The 22,032-nt window shown below is 38.6% G+C and overlaps 1 protein-coding gene across 1 annotated transcript in view; it reads left to right on the top strand.

Moving 5' to 3' along the window:
* The window catches only part of SLC25A40 (solute carrier family 25 member 40), a 78,543-nt gene extending 57,466 nt beyond the window's left edge, over nucleotides 1-21,077 (top strand). The window contains exons 6-12 of the mRNA XM_070368857.1: nucleotides 9,048-9,115; nucleotides 11,441-11,565; nucleotides 12,184-12,357; nucleotides 14,787-14,896; nucleotides 16,517-16,598; nucleotides 18,792-18,872; nucleotides 19,212-21,077. Coding sequence (XP_070224958.1) covers nucleotides 9,048-9,115; nucleotides 11,441-11,565; nucleotides 12,184-12,357; nucleotides 14,787-14,896; nucleotides 16,517-16,598; nucleotides 18,792-18,872; nucleotides 19,212-19,318 — 747 coding nt within the window. The 3' untranslated portion in view covers nucleotides 19,319-21,077. The remainder of the gene's footprint in view (nucleotides 1-9,047; nucleotides 9,116-11,440; nucleotides 11,566-12,183; nucleotides 12,358-14,786; nucleotides 14,897-16,516; nucleotides 16,599-18,791; nucleotides 18,873-19,211) is intronic.
* Nucleotides 21,078-22,032: the final 955 nt, after the last annotated feature.

Below are 22,032 nucleotides of genomic sequence, written 5' to 3'. Positions count from 1 at the left end.
TCTATTACCTACATCAGTACCACACAGTCTTAATTAGTGTAGCTGTAGAGTAAGTCCTGAAATCAGGTAAACTGATTCCTTCTACTTTATTCTTATTTTTCTTTTTGAAAGTTGTTTTAGCTATTTCTAAAGTTCCTTTGTCTTTCCATATAAAATGTTTTTGAAATTTAACATTTATTTTTGTGGGTGCTGGGTCTTTGTTGCTGCACGAGGGCTTTCTCTGGTTGCAGCGAGCTTGTACGGGGGCTACTGTAGTTGTGGTGCTCAGGCTTCTCATTGCCGTGACTTCTTTTGTTGTGGAGCTCTGGTTTACTGCCTATGCTTTCTTCTGTAAGTTTTTTGGTTTCACGTCTTAGATATAAGCCTTTAATCTATTTTGAATTTATTTTTGTACCTGATGTGAGAGAGTAGTCCAGTTTGATCCTTCTATGTGTAGCTGTGCAGTTTTCCCAACACTGTTTATTAAAGGGGCAGTCTTTCCCACACTGTGTATTCTTGCCCCTTTTATCATAGATTAATTGCTTATATAATTGTGGGTTCATTGAGCTGTCTCTTCTGTTGATCTGTGTCTGTTTCCTGCCAGTACCATATTGTTTTGATTCAGTTGCTCAGTTCAGTCTCTCAGTAGTGTCCAACTCTTTGCCACCCCTTTCCCTTGTTGATAGTTGTTAGTGTTTAGAAATGCAGTAGATTTCTGTATATTAATTTAGCATCTTGCAACTTTATTGACCTCATGAGGAGCTCTAGTAGTTTTCTGCTGGCATGTTCAGGATTTACTGCGTTTAATATCATGTCATCTGTAAATGGTGACAATTTTACTTCCTCCTTTCCAGTTTGGAATCCTTGTATTTTTTTCTTCTCTTCTGTGGCTAGGACTTTGAAAACTATGTTGAATAAACCATGTTGAGTGATGAGAGTAAGTGTATCCTTGTCTTGTTCCTGATCTTAGAGGAGATGCTTTCAGCTTTTCACTGTTGACTATGATGTTAGCTGTGGGCTTGTTGTGTATGGCTTTTGTGTGTTGAGGTATATTCCCTCTGTAACCATATACCCACTTTGTTGAGGGTTTTTATCATGAAACAATGTTGAATTGTGTCAAAAGCTTTTTCTGCACCTATTGAGATGATCATGTGGATTTATTTTTAGCTGAATTATTTTATTTTTATATATTTATTTATAAACTTTATTTTCTTTTTGGCGGTGCTGGGGCTTCGTTGCTATGCAGGCTTTTTTTCCGTCTAGTTGCTGGGAGTGGTGGCTACTCTGTAGTTGGTGGTGCACGGGCTTCTCTTTACAGGGCTTCTCTTGTGGAACACAGGCTTTAGGTGGCACAGGCTTCAGTAGTTGGAGCTCACGGGCTCAGTAGTGGTGGCTCTTGGGCTCTAGAGCACAGGCTTATTTCCTCCTTGGCATGTGGGGTCTTCCTGATCAGGGATCAAGCTCGTGTTTCCTGCATTGGCAGGCAGATTCTTTACCACTGAGCCACCAGGGAAGTCCTCCTCATATGGTTTTATTCTTCAGTCTGTTAATATGGTGTGTCATTGATTGATTTATTGATACTGAACTGTTCTTTTCATAAATCTCACTTGATCCTGGTGTGTGACCCCTTTTGATCAGTGTTTATCTTATTAAATTTGGTTTGCTAAGATTTTGTTGAGGATTTTTGCATATGTGTCATCAGTGATACTGGCCTGCCATTTTCTTTTTGTGTGTGACATCTTTGCCTGCTTTTGGTATCAGGGTGATGCTGGCCTCATAGAATGAGTTTGGAAAGTTTTTCTTCCTGTACAGTTTTTTGGAATAGTTTCAGAAGGATAAGCATTAACTCTTCTCTGAGTATTTGTTAGAATTCACCTGTGAAGCCATCTGGTCATGGACTTTTGTCTGTTGGAAGTTGTTAAATTACTGATTTAATTTCATTTCTGGTAATTCATTTATTCATATTTTCTGTTTCTTTCTGGTTTAGGAATTTTTCCATTTTTTTCCTGGTCATCCATTTTACTGGCATGTAGTTATTAATCTGTTAGGATCCTTTGTATTTCCGTGGTGTCAGTTGTAAAATTCCATTTTGATATATAGGTTTTTGTGTATATATTCCTTTGCTGAGCTGTTCTAATGTTTCATTTGTTTCAGACATCTTTGTAAGTGATGGTCAGTGGTTTATATATTGATTGCTCTAAAACCTTTGTCAGATAATCCTGTCAGTCTCACTGCCGGTGTCTGTTTATTGTCTCCTTTCATTCAGGTTGGCATCTTTCTTCCTGTTTATTTTTTATTGGCTGCACCATGTGGTTTGCAGCATCTTAGTTCCCCAACCGGGGATTGAACCTGGCACCCTGGCAGTGAGAGCGCCAGTTTCTAACCACTGGACCACCAGGGAATTTCTTCTTCCTGCTTCTTAAAATGACAAGTGATTTTTTAAAATATTGGAACCAGGAAATTTTGGGTATTATGAGTCTCTGAATCTCATTTAAATATCCCAGTTGGCTGTTTTGACACTGTCAGCTCAGGAAGAGGGCGCCACCTTGTTAATGGGCTGGCAGAGCTAGAAGTCCGTGTTCCTCACTCAGCCTCCATGGATACACGGAGTGGGGTTCGGGGCTTTCACTTTGGGACACTGTGGTCTGAGTGTGTTCCCTCCAGAATTCACTGTAGAAATCCTAATGCCTGATGCAGTCGTTTTAGGACCTGGAGCCTTTGGGAGTTGATTAGGTCATGAGGGCAGAGACCTCATGAATGAGATTAATGCCCTTTGAAGAGAGACCGCAGAGCTTCCTTGCCCCTCTGCCTTGTGACAACACAATGAGAAGTGTGAAATCCAGAACAGGGCCCTACTTTGACCTTAGCAGAACCTGGACCTTGGACTTCCGGCCTTGAGAACTGAGAAATAAATTAGTGTTGTTCATAAGCTACCCACTCTGTCGTGTTTCATTATAGCAGCGTTAACAGACTAAGGCAGTGGGAGTGGAATTTCTGACTCCCCTGGTGATTTCCGTTGCCTCTGGTGAGGCGGCCTTATCACTCGGGTCTCCACTACTAGTCCTCTGATACTACTAAGCGCCCTTGACATACTCATCATTGTTACTGAAAATCCCCAGGCTGGTAATTTTAAAATCTCTGCCATATCTGAGTCTGATTTTGATGTTTGGTTTGTTTCTTCAGACTACATTTTTTGCCTGTTGGTATGCTTTGTAATTCTTTTTGTTGAAAGCTGGGCATGATGTATTGGGTTAAAAGACAGACCTTGAATGTGAAGTGTTATCCAGCGAGACGCTGGGCTTTGTTTACTTCTGGATAGCTGTGTTGTAGAGACTGAAATTTCCTCCACTCTCCCAGTTGTTGTCTTACCTGTTGTCTTTTCCTGGAGATTCCTCAGATAGTAAGATAGTTTCCCTTGAGTGTTTCTCCTTTAAAAAAAGGAGAATAGAGATTTGGGGCATATTTGAAAAGTGGTTTCTTTTCCCCTTACCCTGCTGGAAACAGGAGGGGGTTTCTCTTTGATTTTACCAGTGAGGATCTGGTAGGGCTCAGGGGCTAAAAGTCATAAAAGCGTGAAGGCCCTCTCAGAGTAGCGCCTCAGAGGTTTTGATTCTCTGGTTAGTCTACACTGAGCTTCCAGCCGTTGGTCAGTTATAGCTCATAGCATTCCTGTTGGTGCTGGTTCTAACTGCGGGCTTCTGCTCTACTGTGCTGTGAGTCTCTGTATTTGGATGGTCTCTCCAGGCTCAGACAGTAAAGCATCTGCCTACAACGCGGGAGACCAGGTTCAATCCCTGGGTTGGGAATATCCTCAGGAGAAGGAAATGGCAACCCACTCCAGTACTCTTGCCTGGAAAATCCCATGGATGGAGGAGCCTGGTAGGCTACAGTCCATGGGGTCGCAAAGAATCAGACACGACTGAGCGACTTCACTCTCACTTACCAGTGTTCAAGGTAGCAGTTTGACCAGTGACCTCAATTCTCTGATTATCCTAAGAGGAATTGATTTTTCAGTTTGTTCAGGTTTTTTTCTTGTTGTGAGGATGGAAGTGATGCTTTCAAGCTCTTTACATGCAGAACCAGAAATCAGAATTATTCTTTGGATTTATTTTGGTCATTGCATTTTACTTTCTTAGGTGGAAACATGAATTATTGATTTTAAGCCTTTCTTTCCTCAACTCCACATTTAAATTTCCTTCAAAGTACTAAATTAGATATGTTCCAAAGATTTTGATGATGTGTTTTCATTATCAGTTGAAATATTTTCTGATTTTCTTTGTAATTTCTTTTGCCATGGATTATTAATTTTCCAATAATTCGATATTTTCCTAGATACGTCATTGTTCCTGATTTCTAATTTAATTCTGATCTGATCAAAGGAATATACTCTTAAGTTTTCAGATTTTTTTTAATGTATTGAGTCTTGTGTAATGGCCCTATGTATGATCTGTCTTGGTGACTATTTTGTGCTCTTTAAAGTGTATATTGTATTCTGCAGTTGTTGGGTATAGCGTTCTATAAGCCATTAGGTCAGGGTGGCTAATGTTTTATTTAGATCTGCTGAAGTCTTACAGATTTTTAAAAATTATTCTATTATTCTCTGATAGAGGATATAATAATCTTTAGATAGGATTGAGGATATGTCTGTCTTCCTTTTTAATTCTCTCTGGTTTGCCTCATAGGGTTTTGAACCTTAGTTATTAGGAACATACACATTCACTTGATATGTTTTTCTGATACATCTGTATTATCTTGCAGTCTTTTATCTGAATGTAGTATAGCCACCTTTCAGCTTGCAGCTTTTAGCTTTCTCATAGTAGTGTTTATGTAGCCTGTCTTTTTCCATTCTTTTACTCCAAGATGGTGATACAGTTCTGTCTTGTTCTGTCACCCTCTGTGACCCCATGAACTGCCAGGCTCTTCTGTCCATGGGATTCTCCAGGCAAGAATATTGGAGCCGGTTGCCATTTCCTACTCAGGGGATCTTCCGGACCCAGGGATCGAACCTGCATTGGCAGGTGGATTCTTAACCGCTAGCGCCACCTGGGAAGCCCTAGAGACTCCACAGATAGTATGCAGATGGCTGTTGATGTAGTGAGTTTTAATCGGAAAGTTTAGTCCTTTAATATAATTTTTCATATGGTTGGAGTATTAATCTGTTTTTGTATATTTTTCTAATTGTTCCCTTTTTTCCTCCTTTCTTGTTATTGGTTTGAATTTTAATAACATTATATTGATTCTCAATTCCTGTTTCTAGGCAAACGGTTCTTCAAAAGTGTTTCATGTTGGGCATATCTCATGTGCGTGGCATTGTCTGTCCTTTGTTCCTGGTCATCTTTTCAAGGCTGTTTGGAGAGTGAATGACCTTGGAAGATAGAGGCATCCTTATTCCCGTTGTAAATGGTTTGGTCCCCTGAGGTCAGTTTTCCTCCCCTGTAGTGCATCCACCGTGTGTTCAGGTGTCATCCAGCCTTCTTCACACGCCTGTGGAAACTGGGGCTCAGGATACAGGGATCAGAATGCCAGTACTCTGGCTGCTGCTGTTGCTGTGATGATGAGCTTTATGTCTCACCCCAGAGAGTTTCATCTTTACCTGGGCTCTCTTGATGCCATGCAGGCCGACTTGCTGACTTGCAAGTAGAGTGGATCTTGGGCCCCCATGTCCTGGCACCCTTACCCCCTCCTCTTTGTTTGTGCTGCTGCCTCACGGATGGCACATCCTAGTTCTTTACAGATGCCACAGTTCACAGTTTAAATATTCAATTTAAATAGTCTTATGTCTTTTAAGTAGTTAAAAAGAGCCTCTTGATGAAAGTGTAAAGAGGATATTTAAAAGTTCTTTTGTCCTTAACATTCTGAAAACTAAGATCATGGCATCTGGTCCCATCACTTGATGGCAAATAGATGGGGAAACAGTGGAAACAGTTTCAGACTTTATTTTTCTGGGCTCCAAAATCACTGCAGGTGGTGATTGCAGCCATGTGTTAAAATAAAGCATTTTTGGAATGTGTTTGACCAACCTAGATAGCATATTCAAAAGCAGAGACTTTTTTGCCAAAACAAAGGTCTGCCTAGTCATTGTCTATGGTTTTCTCAGTGGTCATGTATGGATGTGAGAGTTTAACTATGAAGAAAGCTGAGCACTGAATTTTTGATGCTTTTGAACTGTAGTGTTGGAGAAGACTCTTGAGAGTCCCTTGGACTGCAAGGAGGTCCAACCAGTCCATCCTAAAGGAGATCAGTCCTGGGTGTTCATTGGAAGGAAAAATGCAGAGTCTGAAACTCCAGTACTTTGTGCCACCTCCGTGCGAAGAGTTGACTCATTGTCAAAGACCCTGATGCTGGGAGGGATTGGGGGCAGGAGGAAAGGGGATGACAGAGGATGAGATGGCTGGATGGCATCACTAACTCACCTGAACATGAGTTTGAGTAAATTCCGGGAATTGGTGATGGACAGGGAGGCCTGGCGAGGCATGGGCGATTCATGATATTCAAAGAGTCAGACATGACTGAGCGACTGAACTAAACTGAACTGATGTCTTTGAAATAGTTAAAAAGAAGTACATATTTTACCTGTAACCACATATTTACCACCTCTTTTGTTCTTCCTGCCTTTCTGAAGATGATAGTTACTTAGTGCCACCATGACCCTTTATCCTAAAGAATTCTTTCAGCATTTCTATAATGAAGATATTTTGGCAGTGTAATCTCTGTTTTTGTTCTATAGAAATGTCTTTATAAAGCATTTTTGACATCTTTTGGCAGCATACAGAATTCTGGCTTGCTTTGTTTTTTAGCACCTTAAATGTGTCATTACATTGTCTTTGGCCTTTCATGTGTCTGCTGAGAAGTTGGTCTTCATTTAATCATCCTTCGTTCTAATGAGGTGGATGTAAAACTAAAGCCATTTTATACAGAGTAAATTTGCAGGAAAGAAAAATACCAGTGGTTTTTGATAGAACCAAATATATGGAATTTAGAAAGATGGTTATGATAACCCTGTGTAACTTAGGTATAAAAGCCCCTGTTAAAAGAGACACAGATGTATAGAACAGCCTGTTGGACTCTGTGGGAGAGGGCGACGGTGGTATGATTTGGGAGAATGGCATTGAAACATGTATATTATCATATGTAAAATGAATCGCCAGTCCAGGTTTGATGCATGATATAGGATGCTTGGAGCTGGTGCAGTGGGATGACCAAGAGGGATGGTCTTGAGAGTTTTATTGGGGGTTACAGGAACCAAGCTACTCAGTACAACCTCCACAGATTCATGTTGATGAACCAATACAATAGGGTGAAATAATTAGCCTCCAATTAAATAGAAACCTGGAATGTCAGGTCCATGAATCAAGGCAAATTGAAAGTGGTCAAACAGGAGATGGCAAGAGTGAACCTCTACATTTTTGTTTTTCATTCAACTAAAATGGACTGGAATGGGTGAATTTAACTCAGATGACCATTATATCTACTACTTTAGGCAGGAATTTTAGAAGAAATCATTTCATCATAGTCATTCAGAAGAGTCCGAAATGCATGTACTTGGATGCAAACCAAAACAACAGAATGATCTCTGTTTGTTTCAGGGCAAACCATTCAGTATCATAGTTTTGGTTTTTCTGTGCCCCAACCACTAACGTTGCTGAAGCTGAGTTTGAACTGTTGAACTGAAGACCTACAAGTGCGTGCATAGAACTTAAACCAAAAAAAAAATGTCCTTTTCATCCCATTTTTCTTCATTCATTTTCTCTTCCTTCTTCCAATTTAATTTTAGATTTGTCTTCAGTGACTCCTTGCTGTCTCCTTTCTGCTGTGAAGCCCACTGAAATTTTTCATTTCAGGTTCAGAACTTTCACTTGGCAGTTTTAGTAGTAATTATTTCCTTGCTGAATCCCAAATTTGTCCATGCACTATGGACCCATCATCTTTGTAACCCTTGCACATGTTTATAATAGGTGTTTTAGAGTTCTTGTCTGCAGATAGCATCATCTTAATCATCTCAGTGCTGGTTTCTGATGACTACTTTTTCGTTTGTTTCTTTTTATGTCTAATGAATTTTGACTGGATAGTGATCATTATGAAGAATGCTCTGTAAAGACTCTGGGTTCTGTTATATTCTTCCCAAGAGTCAGTTCTGTTCTAATAGGCAGTTAACTTTGGCTAGATTCAGACTATACTCAGGCACCACTGTGGTGGGCTGCAGCTGAAATTCCCACCCCGTCTGCCATCCACGGGGTGTCTGGTTTGTTTTTGTTGTCTTCTTCTGGGGCTGCACAATTGAGTTGTGAGCCACATCTTGTGGCTGACTTTGTTGCTAAATTCAAGGGCTTACGTCCTTTGTCTGGAGAAGAAAATGGCAAGCCACTCCAGTGTTCTTGCCTGGAGAATTCCATGGACAGAGGAGTCTGGAGGGCTAACAGTCCGTGGGGTCACAGAGTCAGACATGACTGAGCGACTAAAAGGGCAACAACAACATGTCCTCTGTAGCCTCTCTTCCTAGGATTTCCCTTCTAACTTTCTGATTAGTTTACAAGCCTAAACTCTGGTGTTTGCTATCTCAAGCAAGTAAATGTACTGTTCCTTGCAGCTCCCATGGGCAAAAAGCTGTAAATGTGCAAACCTCATTCATGGGACTTTGACTTTTAACAGTAAGCTTCCCTCTAGCTTCTAGTTGCTTTTTGTTCTTCCTCAGAGGTTTCAAATATTGGGTTTAAATAATGTTTTCTCAGATCTCATAATGGGAGAGGAGAGTTATTCTAACTTTCTGCCATCCCTCCACTTCCTTTTTATAATAATCTTCAAAAAACATTGCTTCTCAGCCCTAAGTAGAACAATCCCAAGCTGAGTAATGTAGGTTTATTTTGTAAGCAGGAACTGTGATTTAGAAATGCTTTATTTCTGTCTGGAAGTTGAGAAAAATTCTTTTTTTTTTCCTTTTTAAATAATGGGCATATATAAATCTGGGAAGCTTTTATTTTAGAAATAAATGCTTAAAAGAATCAAATACCAATTATCACTATAAACATTTTTGTTTATTTTGACCACTTTTTTTTCTATTACAATTTTAGGATGCTTTTTTGAAAATCATTCTAAATGAGGGCATTAAATCCCTGTGGAGTGGCCTTCCTCCTACGTTGTAAGTTGAAATTTAGTATTTTTCTTATTTAGTGATGGTGGTGGTTTTGTTTTGCCTTATCAGTATGATGGGACATCATGCATTTTGAATATCAAACATTTTATTTTCAAGAGCATTGTTTTGTGACTCTCACAACTACCCCACATTTAATGATTTGCTAGAAGGACTCACAGGATGTATACTAATGTCTGTGGTTTATTACTGCAAAAGGCAGGAAGTGGAATCAGTAAGGAGAAAAGCCACGAAGCAGAATCAGTGAGGGGAGAGGCATGGAGCACAGTCAGTGATGGGAGAGGAATGGAGCGGAATCAGTGAGGGGAAAGGAATGGAGCGGAATCAGTGAGGGGAAAGGAATGGAGCGGAATCAGTGAGGGGAAAGGAATGGAGCGGAATCAGTGAGGGGAAAGGCATGGAGCAAATCAGTGAGGGGAGAGGCATGGAGCGGAATCAGTGAGGGGAGAGAGATGGAATGGAATCAGTGAGGGGAGAGGCATGGAGGGGGATCAGTGGAATGGGGGAAATCAGTGAGGGGAGAGGGATGGAATGGAATCAGTGAAGGGAGAGGCATGGAGCGAATCTGTGAGGGGAGAGGCATGGAGGGACTCAGTGAGGGGAGGCATGGAGTGGAATCAGTGAGGGGAGAGGCATGAAGCGGAATCAGTGAGGGTCAGGCATGGCGGGGTCTCAGTGAGGGGGGAGGCGCAACAGGACCTGGCCAGCAGAGTCCTCCCGAGACCCGCTGGTGACACGAAGGGCGCTCTGCGTCTCCCAGCCCCTAGTTGTCACGGCAAGTTCAGGGGTTCTTCCTTACCGGCAATTGAATCTGAGTGTAGGGTTTGCACTGGGGCTAATGATACAGCATGCTGTGTTCATGACTGGCTGTGGTTACTGAAACTCCAGCCCCCCAAAAAGAAGCAGATATTTGCCAAAACTCACATCATTTGCACAGATCATTGCAGGCAAGCTGGTTTAGTGCTCCAGACATACAGAAAAGCCTTGTTACAGGGAGTTTTCGAGGGCTAAATTCCTCTAAGATGACCCAAGGTCAATTAGACAAATAGGCCCTCCTGAAGATACTGGATTTGGGACAGAAGCATTCTTTATTTTTCCATGTTTAGAAATTAAGAAACTAGTGTTCGTTTCGGTTTTTATTTTACTAAAATAATGAGAGGTATTGTGCTATTTATACTTCTTTTCCAGATAATTAAATTCTGTACTAACTAGCTATTACGTGAATTCATATGACAAGCTAGTAAGGCTGAATGTAAAAATTCCAATTAATACCTTGCCTTTCTCTGCCTCGTTTCTTTCTGATTTATCTTGTTATGGAGCACATTAGTTTTGAGGCACCTACTCTAAACAGTGCCTAAGGTTATAAGGTTGGTGATAGATCCAGGAGCAGCAGTCAGTCCTGTTCCTAAGTTCTCATCACCACGCTTCTCTGTCGAGTGTTAGGCGTTCCCACGTGTGGTCTGTGATAGTCCGTTGGTTAGACCAGAAACAGAGACTGGTTTCTTGTTGGGTTAAATCTTTATGACATGATAGTACCTTCAATTTTGTATTTAATTAATGACTCCCTCTTGATATTTTCATTTGAAAGAATGTCATTGGAATTTCCTTTGAGTATATATAATTCTGGTGACGTTATTTTCAGTTATAAGTAGGTATGACATGGTCCACAGTTCAAAAGTATTTTATAATTGTGCTTGTACTTTTTTACAAGTAATATTTACAAGATTTTTTACTTTAGTGATTTTCATGTTACCATAATGTATGTAGTTGGGAATGAAGACCAGACACAGAATAAGTCAAGACGACTTATTTGTCTTTTCTTATTTATGACCTGACTGGGTGCTCTAAACTTACCTTCTCTACTACATTACAAATCTCTGGAGAGCAGAAACCTACTTTACATCTTTTGTTGTCTAAGTTAAACACTGCTAATTCTTAAAGAAAAACTGATCTCACAGCTGATTTGCTGTGGTTTTCAGCTTCTGTAAAATAGAAGGATCTTCATTTTTACTTCCCAGGTGGTGCAGTTGGTAAAGAACCCACCTGCCAGTGCGGGAGACACAAGAGGTGTGGGTTTGACACCTGGGTCAGGAAGAGCCCCTGGAGAAGGAAGTGTCAACCCACTCTGGTGTACTTGCCTGGGAAGTCCCATGGACAGAGGAGTGTGGCGGGCTGCAGTCCATGGGGTCTCAGAGAGTCTGATATGACTGAGCACACATGCTCTGTGCACTGTGTCTTGTGCTTCATAATAATGTAAGAATATGTTTCAGCCTTTTGATAGTGCTGTACCAATCTTTTCGTTTGTTCTAACAGAGTGATGGCAGTTCCTGCCACAGTTATTTATTTTACCTGCTATGATCAATTAACTGCTCTTCTGAGATCTAAATTAGGAGAAAATGAAAGCCGCATACCAATTGTTGCTGGAATCGTGGCCAGACGTAAGTAATAAATTCACAATGTTTTCATTCTGATTTCTACTTAAAGCTTGCTTTAAAATGTTTACATTCATAGAGAATTTCAAGTAGTGTATTGCTAACGGTTTATTTTCCATCGTATTTGTCCTCATATGTCAACACGTATGCTCTAGCGGTCATATTGTGTGGTGACTGCCATCAGAATGGGACAGGATCAGCCTGTCCTGTTAATTCTTGGACAGAGGTTTTAGATTTGAGATTGTAGACCTTAGATTCTAGATTTTAGGATAATAACACAGAGTCTAATTAATGCCAGAGTCTTTTATCATTTTCTGTATACACTTTGCGATTCAGAGTTTAATCAGAAGGACATTTTTATCTGTGTAGTGGAAGTGAGGTTTATAATAGTCCTGGTTGATGTATAATGGCTGTGGAACTGCTCTTGAAAGAGTAAGGTGTGTGAAATACCTTTATCAGGGAAAAAATCTGAGCCAGGATGTTGCCATCATTAGATACTAGATACAGTTTGCAGACATTTCAGAATAAAATTTAAAATACAAAAATGCATGAAATACTCATTTCTGCACGCATGTTTTCATAATGCATGGCTTTGCTTTTGTTGTATTCGCTTGTTTTGTACAGTTGGTGCAGTGACTGTAATAAGTCCACTGGAATTGATCAGAACCAAGATGCAATCTAAGAAGTTTTCTTACGAGGAACTGCATCGATTTGTCAGCAAGAAAGTATCTGAAGATGGTTGGATTTCCCTCTGGAGGGGCTGGGCTCCTACCATTCTTAGAGATGTACCATTCTCAGGTAGGATTTATCTGCTACATTTTAAGTAGCTTTGTATGTACCACTTTTAAATGAAGGAAATTCTAGATTCTTTAAGGCTAAAGGTAAGTTACTGTCTTAGGTGACCACACACACCTCGTTCAGCATGGCTCTCTCAGATCTTGATGAGTATTTATTTAATGAACGGTTTCTGTTTCAAGCCTGGTTTTCTTTTCTCTTTGTTTTCTTTCTTTTTAAATATCAATTGGTGAGTACTCATATGTAGGTAATGAAGCTACCTTTAAAATTATTGTAAAGAAGTCATAATTAGTAAGATATGCAAAGTACTACAAATCAAAATATCATAACATTTAAGACCACCTGTGAATTATATTGACTCCTACTTTTTTCAGTTATTAAAAATCTCTCCCACTTGAGTAAGTGTCTTGTAGGGACTATTATAAATCAGATTCAAGATTGTGCTAATCATTGAATTATGAAGAAGGAGAAAATCATGAAGAAATACAAAATTACTAACTTATAGAATATGCATACTTCAGTAGTACTTCTCTTGTGAAACTGATGTTTCCATTTAAAACCTGGAAGAAATAATTATTGAGAACCATTGTATTAACATTCCACATTCTTTCTCCCTTTGATTTAATCCTTTGCTTGGACTCCTGTTTACAGTCCTATATCTTTCCCTTTCCATTAGTATTTTTCTTCAACTTTTGTGTTCAGCTATGCTTTTTAGAAACACCATGAATTCCTAGACCAATACTTTTTCATTTTTTGATGTTTTATACATAAAAAGTCAGATCAGATCAGATCAGTCGCTCAGTCGTGTCCAACTCTTTGTGACCCCATGAATCGCAGCATGCCAGGCCTCCCTGTCCATCACCAACTCCCGGAGTTCACTCAGACTCACGTCCATCAAGTCAGTGATGCCATCCAGCCATCTCATCCTCTGTCATCCCCTTCTCCTCTTGCCCCCAATCCCTCCCAGCATCAGGGTCTTTTCCAATGAGTCAACTCTTCCCATGAAGTGGCCAAAGTACTGGAGTTTCAGCTTTAGCATCAGTCCTTCCAAAGAAATCCCAGGGCTGATCCCGTTTAGAATGGACTGGTTGGATCTCCTTGCAGTCCAAGGGACTCTCAAGAGTCTTCTCCAACACCACAGTTCAAAAGCATCAATTCTTCGGCGCTCAGCCTTCTTCACAGTCCAACTCTCACATCCATACGTGACCACTGGAAAAACCATAGCCTTGACTAGACGGACCTTTGTTGGCAAAGTGATGTCTCTGCTTTTGAATATGCTATCTAGGTTGGTCATAACTTTCCTTCCAAGGAGTAAGCGTCTTTTAATTTCATGGCTGCAGTCACCATCTGCAGTGATTTTGGAGCCCCCCGATAAATAAAGTCTGACACTGTTTCCACTGTTTCCCCATCTATTTCCCAAGAAGTGATGGGACCAGATGCCATGATCTTCGTTTTCTGAATGTTGAGCTTTAAGCCAACTTTTTCACTCTTCACTTTCACTTTCATCAAGAGGCTTTTGAGTTCCTCTTCGCTTTCTGCCATAAGGTTGGTGTCATCTGCATATCTGAGGTTATTGATATTTCTCCCAGCAATCTTGATTCCAGCTTGTGTTTCTTCCAGTCCAGCATTTCTCATGATGTACTCTGCATATAAGTTAAATAAACAGGGTGACAATATACAGCCTTGACGTACTCCTTTTCCTATTTGGAACCAGTCTGTTGTTCCATGTCCAGTTCTAACTGTTGCTTCCTGACCGGCATACAAATTTCTCCAGAGGCAGATCAGGTGGTCTGGTATTCCCATCTCTTTCAGAATGTTCCACAGTTTATTGTGATCCACACAGTCAAAGGCTTTGGCATAGTCAATAAAGCAGAAATAGATGTTTTTCTGGAACTCTCTTGCTTTTTCCATGATCCAGTGGATGTTGGCAATTTGATCTCTGGTTCCTCTGCCTTTTCTAAAACCCTCTTGAACATCAGGAAGTTCACGGTTCACATATTGCTGAAGCCTGGCTTGGAGAATTTTAAGCATTACTAGCCTGTGAGATGAGTGCAATTGTGCAGTAGCTTGAGCATTCTTTGGCATTGCCTTTCGGATATAAATTACCAAGTGCACTAATAAACACCTGTGACATCACCACCTCTGTATATGAATTAGAACACTGCAGTTTTTAAAATCATGAAACCACGTATGTCCACCTCCACTGTCACATCCTTAGTGGTAACCTCTTACCTGAATTTTTATCATTTGATTTAAAAAAAGCAGTTTTACCACATATGTATTATTGCTAAACAATGGTATTCAGTTTTGCCTATTTTTGAGGTATAAAATTTATTTTACTTGGAAATATTCCTTAAGTTTTATTTTATATGTGCAACTATTGTTTCCACTCACTTATACATGAATAAACAAGTAAACCACCCTTATGGCAGGAAGTGAAGAGGAACTAAAAAGCCTCTTGATGAAACTGAAAGTGGAGAGTGAAAAAGTTGGCTTAAAGCTCAACATTCAAAAACGAAGATCATGGCATCTGGTCCCATCACTTCATGGGAGATAGATGGGGAAACAGTGGAAACAGTGTCAGACTTTATTTATCGGGGGGCTCCAAAATCACTGCAGATGGTGACTGCAGCCATGAAATTAAAAGATGCTTACTCCTTGGAAGGAAAGTTATGACCAACCTAGATAGCACATTGAAAAGCAGAGACATTACTTTGTCAACAAAGGTCCATCTAGTCAAGGCTATGGTTTTTCCAGTGGTCGTGTATGGATGCGAGAGCTGGACTGTGAAGAAAGCTGAGTGCCGAAGAATTGATGCTTTTGAACTGTGGTGTTGGAGAAGACTCTTGAGAGTCCCTTGGACTGCAAGGAGATCCAACCAGTCCATTCTAAAGGGGATCAGCCCTGGGATTTCTTTGGAAGGACTGATGCTAAAGCTGAAATTCCAGTACTTTGGCCACTTCATGTGAAGAGTTGACTCATTGGAAAAGACCCTGATGCTGGGAGGGATTGGGGGCAGGAGGAGAAGGGGATTACAGAGGATGAGATGGCTGGATGGCATCACTAACTCGATGGGTGTTGAGTCTGAGTGAACTCCGGGAGTTGGTGATGGACAGGGAGGCCTGGCGTGCTTTGATTCATGGGGTCGCAAAGAGTTCAGTTGAACTGAACTGAACTGAAACAAGTACCCAATGCTGTGAACACTTTATAAGTCTGTTGCTGGGTATGTACAAGAATCTGCAGCTTTAAGTGCCTATTTAAAAAAATCTGTTTAAAAATGTTTTCCAGGTGTTTGTGGATGTTGCAATATGAGTTGATTTTTGTCTGTTAGCTTATATTCAGCTTCTTCTAAAACTTATAAATTCTAATTTGTCTGCCTTTTTTCTATGTAGACAATAATGTGTTAATTATAACTATTTCATTTTTAAGTTCGTTTCCCCAGTGTGTATGCCCAGCAATGGGATTGCTGGGTCGTATGGCAGTTTTATTTCCAGTTTTTTAAGGAATCTCCACACTGTTCTCCATAGTGGCTGACTTTGCATTCCCATCAACAGTGTAAGATGGTTCCCTTTTCTCTGCACCCTCTCCAGCATTTATTGTTTGTAGACTTTTTGGTAGCAGCCATTCTGACTGGCATGAGATGGTACCTCATTGTGGTTTTGATTTGCATGAAATGTGTTTTTAAAAATGATTTGTGAACTACATTTGAAACCCATAAAGAAAACATATGTAGCACTAAAAGTTCAAATGTCCATTTCCTTTAATTTTTTTTAACAATTTTAAAAACATTTGGAAAATTTTAAATGCTAATTACTAGGTACTTTAATTTCTGCTTTAAAATACACATTATACCTTCATCTGTAGTAAAGGAATAATGGAACACACAGGAGCATCAGAAATTGTGAATACTGGTTTTGCAGTCAGAGGTCTGGTTGGAATTCTGACTGCCAGCTAGTGTAGTGTGACCTCAGGAATATAGGGGGACTGTTCTCTTAGTCCTGAACTTTGGGAGGAATACATAAGACTTTATCTGTTCTCTTCAATAGGAGCTTCTCTTTAAACATCTCTGGTTTTACTTTATGTTTCAGTTATGATTTTATTAAGTAATATACTAATTAGAGTATAAAATACTTTGGGAAAATTTAATCAATTTTATTGTTAGTTTGCGGCTGTTGTAACTTTGCCATTTGATGTGGTAAAAACACAAAAGCAGACCCAACTTTGGATATATGAAAGCCAGAAAAGTAAGTTTAATTAATTTAAAATGTGTCTAAGGTGCCATGAAAAATCTAAGGTACGGAAGACAAGATTCCCCCTGCCCCTTGGCTGCCTTCCTCTCTACTTAACTCAAACTAATGTATTGTTAGAATGGAGTACCCATAAAAACTTCTAAACCTAAACAAAAAATTTAAGAAAATTTAAAGACTATATTAGTATGCATATACATATTCTTTTTTCTTTTCTATTTTTTTAGCTTCTCTTTTGATGTGTTTTTTTCCCCCTGCCTGTTATCCCATCTACTTCTTTATAACCTGTAATTTCTTCTAGAACAAAACTGTCCTGGGGCCTTCCCCTTTAATGCAGAAGGTGCAGGTTTGATCCCTGGTTGGGGAGCTAAGATCCCACATGCCTCCTGGCCAAAACACCAAAACATAAAACAGAAGCAATACTGAAAAACCACAATAAAGAATTTAACAATGGTCCGTATTTATAAAAAGTACTATTAGTTGCTTCTACTAGATTCATTCTGTTATTATTACAGAAAGTGTAGCAAGCCCACTGGAAATAGGGCTTTGTTTCTAAAACATAAAATTGTTAGGATTTGATCATTTGGATGGTCAGTAGAGGAGTGTTTATTGTTGTCTGTGCTTGAAATATTAATAACCACACAGTGTTTCCTTGCAGTGTATGGAGTTGCTTTTCCCCTGTAGAAAGAGCTCTGGGACATTGGATCTTTAGGCAGGGCTCTGCTTCCCTCCAGTTGAGAAGTCTTCTTGTTCGTCGTCTTTTACATTCATCTCACCCTACTATTAAAATAGAGACCAGTTTGAAACTTGAGCTCCGTAAGATTAGAAATACCCAGCTACTTAGCCTCCTTTCTTTACTAGTTGTTTCCAAAGTTGAAAACATTTAAACAAGGAGCATAAGTTGTCAACTTGTAGTATAAAGCTTTTGTCACTGACTGTTTTTAGAGAGTTAAATTTCAGTCATAAATACTTTGTTCTTGGTTTAAAAATGTATCCTTTCTGTTTGGTTGCTCTAATTACTGTAGTTATACTTACACTATTTATATAGATAGTTTAGCTTCTTAAATGACAAGGCCTCATTTATCTTCATAGAGAATCTGATATTATATAGAAGACATTTTGAGATAATAAGCCCCTCTTCATTAAGTTGCAGATTCTACAGAGCTGTTACTGAATGATGCCTTTCCCTAATTTTCCCTTTTTCCCTAGGCATACGTACTGAAATGTACTTTAACCCTAATGACTCGAGTAGTCCTCACTGTACACACTGATTACTGTAGTTTCATAGCGCAGCTCTCAGAAGCCAGTGAGACCCTTAGGAGTGTCTGCCTAGCACGCACTGGTCTGGGAAGACTGAAATCCTCAGCTGTCACAGTGGTAGGATGCCCACCTTTTAGCAGATTTTTTTTCACCTTTAGCGTCTGTAGTCTGGGGGTAAGCCAGCTGCTTAGAATCACTGTGTACAATGAAGGTAAGTGAACTTTGTGTATGTACAGCACATTCATGAGGTTTATGTTTGAATCTGAGTAACATCTATTTTTGCTGTTTTCAAAAGATGTATAAATCTGTTTCTTTACTGTGTTCCAGACCCTTGAGCAGTTGCAAATAAGTGAGATGTTACTGTTAGTTACAGGAAAACTGTTCCCTTCAGAGGAGACAGGACGGATTTATTTCAAGACTAGCACATCTATTCAGAAAGATTCTAGTAAGGTGGAGCCTCCCTAGGGAGAATAAGCTATTTTTCCTTAAAGCTTCTCTTTGGGGAAAAAAGTTTTTTTAATGTATGCACTAAAAGTACAATGAAAAATGGTTATCATGGCTTCACTTGGGGAACCCCATGAAAATTCCTGTACATCTTTAACATTTTTCCATTATGAAAGATTTTTAAGATACAGAAAAAAGTATAAAGGACACACATCACCAAGCTTAAACATCAATTCAGGAGAGGCTTTCTGTATATTCCTCCTTGATTGCATGTGGTCCTATATACCTTAAAAGTGCCTTTAAAATTTCTTTTTAATGAATCCAACTATTAAAAATAAGATTTAAAATAGTTCTTTATGTAAACAGATCTGTTCTTATTATAATGAAACAATATATCCCAAAGCCCATAAACACTCTTTTATGTGTATTTATCTATATTAGAAATTAAGTGGTAATTTATAATAGCATCGTTTCTTTAACATTTAGTTTCTATGCCTTTGCAAATGTCAACCTGGACTATAATGAAGAACATTGTTGCTAAGAATGGATTTTCTGGATTATTTACAGGTAAAAATATTTCCTTTACCAAACTGTTGACTAAAATGTTTACTTTTCCTTTTAAATTAATTGCCTTTCAGCAGAAAATTTTTGAAAATATTCCTCATTTACTATTTCCTCCTAAATATCTTTGCTGTAAGTTTAAAAATTTTAAATACCAGTTGCTTTTGAAGTAATTTGGAATCAAAGTGAGGAGTGAACAGTTGGGCTTGTTCTTTGACACCAGTTATGGGACAGTGTTTTATATGTTACTTTACTTAATTTGATAACTGTCAGAATGAAACCAAATAAATTACATTTTAAAATGTATGGTAAAATTTAGTCTGAACTTTTCTCTTCCCTTTTTAGGACTGATTCCTCGTTTAATTAAAATTGCTCCTGCTTGTGCTGTTATGATCAGTACATATGAATTTGGGAAGTCTGTTTTCCAGAAACAAAATGCTCAAAGACAGTGATACTAGACATGTTGTTTCAACCTGAAATAACAGCCATGACCAAATAATAAGAGGAGACTCTTAGGCAAGAGCTTTTTTCACTTTTTTTGCTATTATCTTACAGTGGTTTTCTATCATTCTTATCTATAATTTAAACAAATAGTAAATCTCTACTTTGCATTTAATCATTCTAATTTCAAATTTTTATCCTAATTTTTGAGAATTAGATATTCCAGAAATCATAACCATTGAGCATTCTTGTAAAGAAGAGAAAAATTATTCTACACTGAAAGCAATAATCTCAGAGTTTGGTACAGATTTCTGTGTAACTTCATCCTGTTGGGAGTGTCAGAGTCGTCAAACATTTTTGCAGTTGTGTGCTGAATGATGTACAGAGTCTAAAAGAATTCCCAAGTCTTTTATACACATTTAAATCATGGACGTAGATACTTAAGTGTTTCAACAAAGTAGATAATGGAAAGCAGTCTTTAAATATTATTATTCACATCATTTACCAAATATTGCCTATCAGTTATTTTCTTTAATTCATATGTATTTGGGTGTTTCCCCTGCTACCCCGCCCTGTTACTATTTTAAGGCCTCATGTGTATTAAGATTTCTCTGATCTGAGGTATGGCTATCTTACATTCATGAACCAAAAATATAACTTGTGTGATATTGATGCTGCTATTTTTGATGTCTAAAGACCCCGTATTATCTACTGTTTCTGTGAGAGAGAGCATTCACTGACCGTATTCAATGTTCACTTCAAACTTGGGTGTGCAGTGGAAAAGCACATTGCATTCAGGCAGTGAGAAGGCTGTTTCAGCACAAGAAAGGCCTCTGGTTTCAGCTGTCTTGCCATCAGGTATTACCGTTTGTGAAGTTCTCTAGGTCACGTCTGTTCGCTTGTTCTAACATCACTGAGACAGAATATGTTCAACATGTCCCTTGACTTTACACATCTCACACAAGTGTGCTAGACCAGGAACTACCCAGCTAGTTTCCTTGAAGAAAGAGCTTTTGGTCACTGGAGGCTAATGCCTAAGAAGTTTAGTTTATGAATGTAAGAATGAAAAAGAATATGATTTCAAGACAAACAATATTTTTAAATATTTTTGTTTTTCTCAGGATCTGTATACTCTTAAGAAAAAGCACTTTATTGCAGTCTATCTGTATTTTATGAAAATGTGAAACATTTTTTCCCTAAAATGGAGTAATATATATTTAAGTGACAAATCTCTAGTGTTGGTAGGAATTAATGTATTTTCTAATATAGTAGAAAACTATTTAATGTTTCACCTGAAATAAACTATATAGGGTTTGTATTTAAGCTGTTTGTGTTTATTTTATCCTGTGTTGATTTACCTTAAGTTTTCAACATATATATCCATAAAAATATATTTTCATTGCAATATTTTGTGCTTTCTTAAAGCTACCACTGTGCTTCTAGCTAAATACTTTCATATGAAATTATGTTAATGCTATACTATCAACATATATATAAAACACACGTGGAAGTTTATCTTGAACACTGAATTTAACAGTATTCAATTTAAATTTACCTTTGTTCTGCTGTGCTTCTTTTGGGTAACTGGCAGGAAAAGGCAGAAAAAATTTAGATTTTTAACAACAGTCTCAAAAAACAGTTATGTATTTCAAGTTAATGTCACTTATAAACAAACAGAAGGGAAACTTTCATCCTCTCCTTGCCCCACTATTGACTGCATTGTGGAAAATTCTTAAAACTGCTGCTGCTGCTGCTAAGTTGCTTCAGTCGTGTCCGTTTTTGTAACATGCATTACAGCCCGTGTATCTGGGATTCTCCAGGCAAGAACACTGGAGTGGGTTGCCATTTCCTTCTCCAATGCATGGAAGTTGAAAGTGAAGTCGCTCAGTCGTGTCCTACTCTTAGTGACCCCATGGACTGCAGCCCACCACCTCCTCTGTCCATGGGATTTTCCAAGCAAGAGTACTGGAGTGGGGTGCTGTTGCCTTCTCCGATTTTATAACTAAAAGAACTTAAATAAACCTAATTCCCTGTAGTTTTTGTAACATACATTACATGCAAAGTATCTGAAAGAAAAGAAGTCTGAATTTAGGCTTTGTCTATACTTAAGTGGTAAAAAAGCATTACTAGTAGGAACCAAAAACGGTTTGGCTACAATTTGTATTCTTGGTAATGTTTCTAAATGCATTCTGTTAATGTTAAAATTTCTAACATACACATTTAATTTCTTATGTGTAAGTTTTTTTAAGAAACATGTCTTATTCAAGTATTACATGCTTGCTGCCTTTCATATAATTCCATATTACTTTTCAAAAATAAAGTTATTTCTAGGAAAACTAATCAATTACTATGTTTATTTAGCCACATTTGACTCCTTTAATTCTAGCCTTTTTTTTCCCTGGGGCATAAATTCTAGGGATATGGGAAAGTTTAGTGTATTACTTTTTAATTTTTGTCCAAAATGAACTTTTAAAAGTAAATTACTGTTATTATGTTTTAATCCATCACTCAACACTTACTGAGATGAGTCCTTTGATGTGGTAGGCAGTATAAAAAGCACTGGAGGTAAGACATTGCAGCTACTCTCACTGGTCTTAAGGTTTCAGCTGTGATTGTTAGAAATAAAAAAGAAGTAATGGGAAAGCTGAAGAATTCTCCCCAGCCTGGGGTGCAGAGGCTGGTTGGGAAATGGTTCTTAGGACAGGCAGTCCAAGGCAACATACCT

The sequence above is a fragment of the Bos mutus genome, chromosome 4 (assembly GCF_027580195.1).
Source record: "Bos mutus isolate GX-2022 chromosome 4, NWIPB_WYAK_1.1, whole genome shotgun sequence".
NCBI lineage: Eukaryota > Metazoa > Chordata > Mammalia > Artiodactyla > Bovidae > Bos > Bos mutus.
The sequence above is the reverse complement of the archived record's forward strand: the minus strand, read 5'-3'. Positions and strand labels throughout refer to the sequence as shown.